The 12,337-nt window shown below is 33.0% G+C and overlaps 1 protein-coding gene and 1 pseudogene across 1 annotated transcript; one reads left to right on the forward strand and one right to left on the reverse strand.

Moving 5' to 3' along the window:
- Nucleotides 1-1,782: 1,782 nt before the first annotated feature.
- On the forward strand, nucleotides 1,783-3,064 carry LOC124177294 (cytochrome c oxidase subunit 1-like; the record flags this gene model as incomplete). The annotated part of the gene is given in 2 exon segments (XM_046559489.1): nucleotides 1,783-1,798; nucleotides 1,801-3,064. Coding segments are annotated over 2 exon segments (453 nt in total), but the record flags the coding sequence as incomplete, so codon positions are not given.
- Nucleotides 3,065-6,699: 3,635 nt separating this feature from the next.
- On the reverse strand, nucleotides 6,700-8,301 carry LOC124178248 (annotated as a pseudogene).
- Nucleotides 8,302-12,337: the final 4,036 nt, after the last annotated feature.

Here is a 12,337-nt window from a genome sequence, read left to right on the forward strand (position 1 = left end):
TGTGGCGTAATGTGCTGCTCGCGATTTCGTCGTAGACACCAACTCGTACGTTTTTGTAGCTGCTTCGGTTTACGGTCCAGGCTGCCTATCATCGGGGACTTCTTTGACAGAGGCATACACAGGGTGCCTCTCAGCCAAAGTTACCGGGTGGAGAGTGACGCCTTATTGTTCACCTCCACCGGCTTTTGCACAGACAGTAGCTAGCTGCCTGTACCTGAGGTCGTGCAGTCAGACGGTTGGCCAAACCGTGAACCACGACCCACACAATTAGTCCTTGCCGATAGGAAGGCAGCGCGATCCTCGGAACGATGGCTTTATCAACCTGAACGTAGTGGTTTGGGGTCGGTCCGGCACCAGGCCGGTAAGTCGGAAGATGGCAGGCTACGGTCTGCCCTTCACGCCATCCTTACGACATCCGATAGAGCTGGCGGCTGCTTCCTCTTCGAGAAACGGTGCCCTTGGCCGCCGGGAGGATTTTTATCCTCCTGTTCACCGGCAGTCGAGGCGATACGGAAGGTTTGGGTGGATGCTACCCCAGGTGTATGTAAAGGTGCACCAAGGTAGCCAGTATAGTCTGATTAGACCGTCAGTAGGCGAAGTCGTCGAGAGCTGCAAACGGTAGCTAGTGGTCCCTTGTTGGTCGGGATCGTTGTCGTCCAAGTACCTTATTAGCTTGCGCCGAAGCGCGAAATAAAGAATTTACAAAAAAGAATTAGTTAAACGTAGTTATTGCCTATTTTGTGTCGAGTTCGGTTGGAGTACCCTGCTGAGGACGCGTAAACTAGGAATAATAGCGGTTGTGTGCCCTTGTGACGGGCGACTCTGAAACGCCACGTTACAATATATATATATATATACACATTAATATTATACATTAATATAACTGAATATAAATGGAGGCAATTAAGTTAAATAATTTGATAAAATAAAAAAATGATTAATTTGAATAAATTATTTTTCCTCAATTGAAGAATAATTAAGTTTCAAAAATTAAAAATATGAAGTTAAATAAATAATCATTTATTCATCTGTATGTTTCCTTCAAATTTCATAATAAGTTCTAATCCATTGTATAAATGTTCCAAATTATGATTCATAAAGTAAATTAAATGGCATTTTTCCAATGAATAATATTTTTATTTTAATTAATATGTGAGCAGATAATTAAAAAATATATAGGAATTTTTTTAATAATTATATATAATTTTAAAAAATTTAATTAATGTAAAATACATTTTTTTTTGCAAAAATTCCCTTTTTTTTAAAAGTAAATTAAAAATTATCATGTTATATATATATATATATATATATATATATATATATATATATCCATAATTAAAATAAAAACATTAAATTATTATTTAATTAAAATAAATTTAAATATATTTAAATAAATAAATGTAAAAAAAATAAATAAATCCATTTCTTAATTTATATGAATTATAATTGATAAAAATTTTAATAGAAGACATTTCAATTTCATAAATAAATTTACAATTTATCGCCTAAATTCAGCCATTTTATCAAATATTGAATAATTGATTATTTTCAACTAACCATAGAAACATTGGCACATTATACTTTATATTTGGAATCTGATCAGGAATATTAGGATTATCATCTAGAATAATTATTCCCATAGAACTAGGAACACCTTCATCATTTATTGGTGATGATCAAATTTGTAACATAATCGTAACATCTCATGCATTCTTAATAATTTTTTTCATAGTCATACTTATTATAATTGGAGGATTTGAAAATTGACTAATTCCTCTAATACTTGGAGCCCCAGATATAGCTTTCCCCGAATAAATAATGTAAGATTTTGATTGCTTCCACCATCATTAATCTTACTAATTTCAAGAAGATTAGTAGATTCAGGTACAGGTACAGGTACAGGTTGAACAGTTTACCCTCCATTATCAAGAAGTCTTGGACACTCAGGACCATCTGTTGATTATACAATTTTTTCTTTACACATAGCAGGAATTTCATCAATTCTTGGGGCAATTAATTTTATTTCTACAATAATTTATATACGACCAAAAGGAATAAGATTTGAACAAATACCTTTATTCGTTTGAGCAGTAAAATTAACAGCTATTCTTCTTTTATTATCTCTTCCAGTTCTAGCAGGAGCAATTACAATATTATTAACAGATCGAAATATAAATACAACTTTTTTTGATCCTTCAGGAGGAGGAGACCCAATCTTATACCAACACTTATTTTGATTTTTCGGACACCCAGAAGTTTACATTCTAATTTTACCAGCCTTCGGAATAATTTCACACATTATTTCACAAAAATCAGGAAAAAAAGAAACATTTGGAACTCTTGGAATAATTTATGCAATAATAACAATTGGACTATTAGGATTTGTAATATGAGCCCACCATATATTCACTGTAGGTAGAGATGTTGATACACGAGCTTACTTTACTGCCGCTACAATAATTATTGCAATCCCTACTAGTATTAAAATTTTTAGATGATTAGCAACTCTATATGGATCTAAAATAAATTTTAGATCATCAATACTATGAACATTGGGATTCATCTTTCTCTTTACAATAGGAGGATTAACAGGAATTATACTTTCTAACTCTTCTATTGATATTATTCTACATGACAAATATTATGTTGTAGCACATTTTCATTATGTTTTATCTATAGGAGCAGTATTTGGAATTATAGCAGGTTTCATTTACTGATACCCATTATTTACTGGATTAACATTAAATATAAAATGATTAAAAATTCAATTTACTATTACATTCTTAGGAGTAAATATAACTTTCTTTCCTCAACATTTTTTAGGTTCAAATGGTATACCACGTGGATACTCAGATTACCCTCATGCATTTACAATATGAAATATTATCTCAACAATTGGGTCAATTATATCATTTATTAAAGTACTATACCTATTTTTTATTATTTGAGAAAGAATGTCAACTCAACGACAAATTATATTCATAGAAGTTACAAACTCATCTATTGAATGAAAACAAAAATTTCCACCTTCAGATCATAGATATGAAGAAATTCCAAGAATAACAAGGAAATTCTATTACGGCAGAAAAATGCATTGGATTTAAACCCCATAAATAAAGTTTTAAACTTTTTTTAGAAAATGATAACCTGATCAAGAATAAATTTTCAAAACGCTAATTCTCCTATTATAGAACAATTAATCTTATTTCATGATTATACTATAATTATTTTAATTTTAATTAGAGTCTCAATTTTATATTTAATATTAACAATATAATTAAATGAATTTACTAATAAAAACCTTGTAAATAAACAAAACATTGAAATTATTTGAACAATAACCCCTTCAATATTACTAATCTTTATTGCTATACCATCAATTCATCTACTTTACTTAACAGGTGAAATTAATAAACCCCTAATTACAATCAAAACAATTGGGCATCAATGATATTGAAGATACGAATACTCAGACTTCAAAAATATCGAATTTGACTTTTATATAAATAAATCAATTAAGAAGAATTCTTTCCGTTTATTAGATGTAGATAATAACACAATTATTCCCTTAAATACACAAATTCGTATAATTGTTAGATCAAATGATGTAATTCACTCCTGAACAATTCCTAGACTAGGACAAAAAATTGATGCAATTCCAGGACGATTAAATCAAATTAGATTATTAATCAAACGACCAGGATTAATTTGGACAATGTTCAGAAATTTGTCGAGCCAATCATAGATTTATATCAATTGTTATAGAAAGAATTCCAATAATTTATTTTTTAAAGTGAATTAATTCATTTTAATTCATTAAGTGACTGAAAAGCAAGCAATGATCTCTTAAATCATTTTATAATATATGAGCAAATATTCTTAATGAAAAGAATTAATTTATTAAAATAATAGTTAGTCAAACTATAAATATTAGGAAAATCTATTATTCTTTTATTCCACAGATATACCCTATAAATTGATTATTTTTATATACAATTTTTACTATTCTTTTTATTACAATTATTATTATAGCATACTTTAGAAAAAAAAATTTAAAAAAAAAAAAATTCGATAAATTTTTTAAGAAGAAAAAATTTAACTTTTGAAAATGATAATAAATTCATTTTCCATTTTCGATCCAACTTCAAAATTTTTTCCTAACCTAAACTTAAATTGATCAAGAACATTAATTGGAACTTTCCTATTTCCATCAACAACTTTTTGATTAATTATATCACGGAAAAATATTTTATGATGAAAATTAATATATATAATTCATTCAGAAGTAAAAATTTTATTAGGTAATTTTAAAATTAACAGAACGTTAATTTTCTCATCTTTATTTTTATTTATTTTATTTCATAATTTTATAGGTCTTTTTCCCTATATTTTTCTAGAACTAGACATTTATCAAATAGAATTACATTATCATTATCTTTATGATTAAGACTCGTACTATTTGGGTGATTAAAAAATATAAATCATATATTTACCCATCTTGTACCTCAAAATACACCAAATGCATTAATACCTTTTATAGTATTAATTGAATCAATCAGAAATTTAATTCGCCCTTTAACACTTGCGGTACGATTAACAGCAAATATTATTGCAGGCCACTTATTAATAACCTTATTAAGAAGAATCGGAACAAAAATTAATATATTATCATCATCTTTTTTAGTAATTAGACAAATTTCTTTATCAATTTTAGAATTCGCTGTTTCAATTATTCAGGTTTATGTTTTTATAGTGTTAATGACCCTATACTCTAGAGAAGTGAACTAATGTCAAATAAAAATATATCCTTTCCTCAACATCCATTTCATTTAGTTAATTACAGACCTTGACCTTCATTAGGATCATTAGCTGTAATAATTCTACTTTTAGGTTCTATTAAATGATTCAATTTCAAAATAAAAAATATATTAATATTAGGAATTCTAATCACCATTTTAATTATAATTCAATGATGACGAGACATCATTCGAGAAAGAACTTATCAAGGATTACATACATCAAATGTAATAATAGGAATAAAATTAGGAATAATTTTATTCATTATTTCAGAAGATTTTTTCTTTTTATCTTTTTTTTGAGCCTTTTGTCATAGATCCCTCTCACCTTCAATTGAAATTGGGAGAATAATACCACCCAAAAATATTACACCATTTAACCCTTATGATATTCCTTTATTAAATACAATTATTTTAGTTTCTTCAGGAGCAACAATTACATGAGCCCACCATAGATTAATAAATAATATAAAAAAGGAAACACTTAAAAGAATATTATTAACAAGCATTCTAGGTATTACTTTCTCAATCTTACAATGCTACGAATATTTAGAAGCACCATTCACTATAGCAGATTCAGTTTACGGATCAACTTTCTTTATTGCTACAGGATTTCACGGAATTCATGTTTTAATTGGTACAACATTTATTATAATTAACTTATTTCGAGTATATTTAAATCATTATTCTAATTTTCATCACTTTGGATTTGAAGCAGCAGCATGATACTGACATTTCGTAGATGTAATTTGACTTTTCCTTTATATTTCTATTTACTGATGAAGAACCTACCAATATAATTTATATAATATAACTTAAGTATAATTGATTTCCAATCAATAAGTCTAATAAAATTTAGTATAAATAATTAAATTAATATTTAGTACCTTAATAATAATTATAATAATTACTATTATTATATTAACTATTTCAATAATCTTATCAAAAAAAAACATTTTATGAATTAGAAAAAAATTCACCCTTTGAATGTGGATTTGACCCAAAAGGATACCCTCGTATATCATTTTCTATTCTTTTTTTTTTAATTGCAGTTATTTTTTTAATTTTTGATGTAGATGTAACATTAATATTACCAATAATTATAACCTTAACAATTTCAAATATAAAAATTTGACTATTTATAGTATCATACTTTATCTTAATTGTATTGTTAGGATTATATTATGAATGAAAATTTGGGGCACTAAATTGAATTTAAAAATTATGAAGTTGAAATAAATTTTATATTCAGTTTCGGCCTGAAATTATAGTTATTTATTAATAACTCTACTTTATAGGATAATAGTTAAATATAACATTTGATCTGCATTCAAAAATTATAATTATTAATTAATTTGTCTTAGATAATTTATATTAAAAATTAATTGAAGCCAAAAAGAGGCTAATTATTGTTAATAATAAAAATGAATATAAATTCCAATTAAATAGATATATAAAATAAAAATGCTTCTAACTTTTTATTAAATGATTAAAATTCATTTATATTTCTAATTTATATAGTTTATAAAAACATTACATTTTCATTGTGAAAATAAATTATTTAATTTTATAAATTAAATGTTTAAAGATTTAAATAAATCATCATATTATCTTCAATAATATACTTTTAATTTCAAGCTATTTAAACATTTATAACATAAATAAATAATAAAAAAATAAAAAAGCAAATAATAAAAATAAATTTAAAATATTATTAAAATAAAAAATTAATAAATCTATAAATATATAAAAATTTTTTATAAAAATTATAATAATTCTTCTTTTATAAAATTCTAATCAATTTTGATTAAAATTTAATGTTAATTCTTTATTTATAAATGCAATATTTTTAAGTAAACCATCAGTAGAAATAACAGGTAAAAACCATATTGTTCTAAAAAATAACTTTAAAAAATTAAACTTCGATTTAAACGTTTCAACATTTAAATAATAAACAAAAAATCCAAATAATATACCTAAAAAAATAATTAAAATTGGTAAAATTTTTATATAAAAAGGCAAAATAATGACATATCTATAAGGAAAAATCAATCATCTAAACATAGAACCTCCTAAAATTACCATCAATATCATAAAATATATTGAATTATTTATATAAACATCATGATCATTTAAGGGGGTATTCTAGTGTAGAAATTTGAAAAAATCGTTTTTTTTTTTTTTTTATATTTTCAAAGCTTAACCTTTCAAGAATGTGTCCTTAAAAGGACAAGTCAAAATTTCAATTATTTTCAGAGATATAGCTATTTTAGTGACACGTCTTCAATACTGGCTCGGCTGAAACGAATTTTACTCGAAACTTTAAACGCGTTTTTCTCAAAACTACATTTTTCAAAACGGTTGACATGATTTCTCAAGTTCTATTGAACCGATTTACTTGAAATTTGGTGAGAATCTTCTCAATACATGTCTCTATCGCACGAACTATTATTATAACGAAATAATAATTTTGACTATTTTTAAAAAATTCAGAAACGTCCAAAAAAGTAAAAAAAAACGTATTATTTTTTCGGACAGCCGTAATTTGGCAAAAAAAAAAATTTTTTCGACTTTTTTTTAGTTAGTACGATAGCTGCATTTATGTAGATTATAATCTTTTTTTTTTTTTTTTCTGATTTTGAAAATGCTTGCAATCGTGACAACATTGGCGCGCCATTTTTTTTGTACCCCCCATTTCAACAACTCATAGCACTTTCAATTTTGTATTTTTTGACTTGTTTTTTTTTTTTGTAATCGTGAAATAATAATAAACGCCTGATAAAAAAATGGATGGTAAAAATATTTTTTGTTTTTTGTTTATAGCACTTCAAAAAACACCTCAAATTCATACCTCTACACTAGAATACCCCCTTAAATAATTTAATCTAATTATATTATACCAACCTAATAAAGAAAAATAAATCAAAACAAAAAGTATAAGAAACAGTGAAAAAAGTTGAAATAAAAAAAATAAATATAATAAATATATAATTATAATTTAATATTAAAACTATTTCCAAAATTATATCCTTAGAGTAAAACCCAGCTAAAAAAGGAAATCCACATAAACATAAATTAGAAAAATGAAAACAAATAGAAGTAAATGGTATTTGATTAAATATTGAACCTGATAAACGAATATCCTGAAAATTATTTAATCCATGAATAAAAACTCCTGAACATATAAATAATAATGCTTTAAAAAATGCATGTATTAAAAGATGAAAAAAGCCAAAAACTTAAATCCTAAAAATAAAATTTTTATTATTAAGCTTAATTGACTCAAACTTGATAAAGCAATAATTTTTTTTAAATCAAATTCAAAATTTGCATTTAATCCTGAGATAAATATAGTTAATCTAGATAATAATAAAAATAGAATAATAAAATTCTCTCCATTAAATAAATTTTCAAATCGAATTAATAAATAAACTCCTGCCGTTACTAAAGTAGAAGAATGAACTAATGAAGATACAGGAGTAGGAGCTGCTATTGCCGCAGGAAGTCAAGAAGAAAAAGGAATTTGAGCACTTTTAGTAAATGAAGCAATCAAAATTATTAAAGTAATTACTATTATAAAAGAATTATATTTTGAAAAATCTGTATAAAAATAAAAATTTCAACCCCCAAAATTTATTATTCAAGAAATTGATAATAATAAAAAAATATCACAAATACGATTAGAAATAACAGTTAATATACCAGCATTAAAAGACTTAACATTTTGATAATAAATTACTAAACAATAAGAAATTAATCCTAACCCGTCCCAACCTAATAAAATACTAATTAAATTTGGACTAACAATTATTAATATCATTGATACAATAAATAAAATTACTAATATAATAAACCGATTCAAATTTAAATCATTTATTATATAAGAATTTCTATATAAAATTACCAAAGAAGAAATAAATAAAACTGTTCTTATAAAAATTAATGATATCCAGTCAAACAAAAATGTTATTACTACACAAGAAGAATTAATTTCAATCAAATTATACCCAAAAAAATAAACTGAATCATATAATAAAAAATAAATACTTAATATAAATAAAACTAATCTAATAAAAAAAATCATATCGAGATAAACAAATATTCAATATGAAAATAATTTAAAAACTAAATTTAATTTTCTTTGACACCACAAATCAATATTTTATATGAACTATTTAAATTAATTTATATTCAAGCAATAAAAGATTCTCTATTTAGAATAATTAAATTTAAAGGAATTCAATGTAATATTAATAAAATATACTCAGGAATATTACCTTGAGAAAATGAATAAAAAAAATAATTTATTTTACCATGTTGAGTAATATATATATATTAATTTCAAAAAAAAGAAAAAATTTCCTATCATTAATCTCCAAAATTAATATTTTAATAAACTGTTTTTCGAAATTTTAATAAAATATAAGTTTTAATAGTTTATTAAAAATATTGATTTTGTAAATCAAAGAAAAAAAAATTTTTTTTTTAAAACTAATTAATATAAATTTATTTAAATTAATTCATTATAAAAATTTTAATACTATTCATATTAATCAACACTATAAGAATATATTTAACAAAAACTCCATTTACAATAGGATTAATCTTACTAATCCAGGGACGACTACGTCTGGGCTAGGGTGGGCGCTGTCACCTACGTCAGCGTCTACCTGACCCCAAACTGCGCTGCGGCGGAGTTCCGGGCGAAGGTTGCGCTCCTCGAGGACGGACTCAGGGACCTGCCCGGGGACCTCGTGGTCGCGGGGGACCTCAACGCGAGGGCGGTCGAGTGGGGCATGACGGAAACGAACAGACGCGGACGGCTGCTGCTGGAGATGGCCGCAAGGCTGGACCTAGTAGTGGCGAACACGGGAGACGTACCAACGTACAGACGGCCGGGATTTGGAGACTCCATCCCGGACGTAACGATGACGACGGACAGGACTCTGCCACGGATAGGGCGGTGGCGGGTGCTCGAGGGCTACACGGCCAGCGATCATCAGTACATCGCCTTCGAAGTGGCAGGAGAGACAAGGACGACACGGACGAGGACACGGCACCCCCCGCGGTGGAACGTAGACAAACTCGACGTACTGAAATTCTCGGCGGAGCTGGCGGCAGCGCCGGCCCCAACTACCGACGTCCCCTCAGAGCTGACTGGCCGGCAAAGGGCGGAAAGACTGGCGGACGAGACGGCCAAGCTGACGACGCGGCTGTGCGACAGCACAATGCCAAAACGACGGTACGGACGTAACAGACCACCACAATATTGGTGGACGGACGAGATAGCCGAGCTGCGGAAGAGTTGCCTGGCAAAACGACGACGGGTTACGAGGGCTGGAGGGAGACCCGAGAGGGAAACCCTTCAGGCCGAGTACAAGACTGAACGGAAACGACTGACGTACGCCATCAGAGACAGCAAGACGCGATGCTGGAAGAAGCTCTGCGAGGAGGTGGACCGCGACCCCTGGGGTGCCGGTTACAAGATTGTGACCGGTAGGCTGGGGGCCCGGATCCCGCCAGAACTCAAGGATGCTGAAACCGCACGACGGATCGTCGACGGACTGTTCCCGACGCACCCGACGCGTACGGACGCGACGAACGACGACGAGACGGCGGCGCCCCCCGTCTTCACCGCCGAGGAGCTCGTCGGAGCGACCAAAGCGATGAAGAGGGGTAAGGCCCCAGGACCGGACGGGGTACCGGCGGAGGTTCTTCGGCTGATGGCGAGCCTGAGGCCGGAGATACTTCTCGACCTCTACAATACGTGCCTTACGACAGGGACATTCAGCGACCGGTGGAAGGTGGCGAGGTTGGTCCTTATCCCAAAGGGTAAGGGTGACCCCAGCACGCCGTCGGCCTACCGGCCGCTGAGCTTACTGGACACGACGGGGAAACTGTACGAACAGCTTCTGCGACCACGACTTACGGACGCGATACGGGACGGCGGAGGCCTCTCTGACCAGCAGTTCGGCTTCCGGAGGGGTCGATCAACGATTGGAGCGATCCAAGAGGTGGTTGACTCCTTCCGGTCGACAGACAGACATTGCCACGCTGCGCGACCCGTCGCGCTGCTGGTGACACTTGACGTTAAGAACGCCTTCAACTCGGCCAGGTGGGTGGATATTCTAGGGTCGCTGAGAGGCGACTTCGGGGTCCCGCCTTACTTGCTCCGAGTTGTTGAAGACTACCTTCGGAACAGACGACTGACGTACGAAACGACCGAAGGCCAAGTGACGAGACAGATTACCGCGGGGGTCGCTCAAGGTTCCATACTAGGACCCGACTTTTGGAACGGGATGTACGACGGCCTGCTCAGACTGGAGCTCCCGCTCGGCGTTCGCCTGGTCGCTTACGCTGACGACGTGGCGGCAGTGATAGTCGAGCGAACTCCAGATCTGGCACAATACGCACTGAACCAGACGATGAGACGAGTCGGACGGTGGATGACTGACCACGGACTGCAACTCGCGACGGAAAAGACAGAACTGGTGCTTCTCACCAGGAGACGAATACCGACGATATTACGCATGACGGTCGGGACGGACGAGATCGAGACCAGAGGGGAAGTCAAGTACCTGGGGGTGACCCTGGATACGAAGATGACCTTCTGGCCTCACATACGACGAACGGCTCAGAAGGCGGCTGAAAGGATAGCATCCCTAAGCCGCCTGATGGCAAACACGAACGGACCGAGACCAGGGAAACGGAGACTACTGATGTCGACGGTGAACTCGATCCTCCTCTACGGTGCGGAGATCTGGGCAGACTCCCTGAAGACTGAGAAATACTGTCACGCAATGACGACGGTACAGAGACGAAGCGCGTTGAGGATCGCTTGTTCCTATCGGACGGTCTCAGCACAGGCCGTTCTGGTGGTGGCAGGCGTGATTCCCATAGACCTTCTCGCGTTTGAGCGCAAGAGGGTCTACGGAAGAGACGCGGACGTGACCCGACGGGACGCGGCAACGACGGAAAGAGACGCGACGATACAGACGTGGCAGGAACGGTGGACGGAAGAAACAACGGGAAACTGGACGAGACGACTTATTAAGGACCTGCGACCGTGGATCCAGAGGGGGTTTGGGGATGTGAATTTTTACGTCACCCAGCTTCTGACGGGCCACGGTTATTTTAGACGGTACTTATACAACTTGAACCGAGTACGGACGCCCAACTGTACGTACTGCGGACACGAACGAGACGACGCGGAACACACGTTCTTTGAATGTGACCGCTGGACAGAACTGAGACATAGACTGGAGACGGTCGTGGGAGGCATCACTCCCGACAACGTTGTCGGGGTGATGCTCCATAGTACAGAAAGGTGGCAACTTGTTGCCACCTACACAGAGACAATCCTACGACGTAAGAACGCGGACGGCTGCCTGACGTAACGCAACTGACGGACTGCCGACACGGGACGGACGGACGGACAGACTGACGAGACACACACCGACAGAGCTCCCAGCTAGAAGTAATATCACCATAGTTCCTGGCTGGGAGCGTTGCACAGGAGGTGGCGGTTTAGTGGGTAGGCC

Source organism: Neodiprion fabricii, chromosome 3, assembly GCF_021155785.1.
Source record: "Neodiprion fabricii isolate iyNeoFabr1 chromosome 3, iyNeoFabr1.1, whole genome shotgun sequence".
Taxonomy (NCBI): Eukaryota; Metazoa; Arthropoda; class Insecta; order Hymenoptera; family Diprionidae; genus Neodiprion; species Neodiprion fabricii.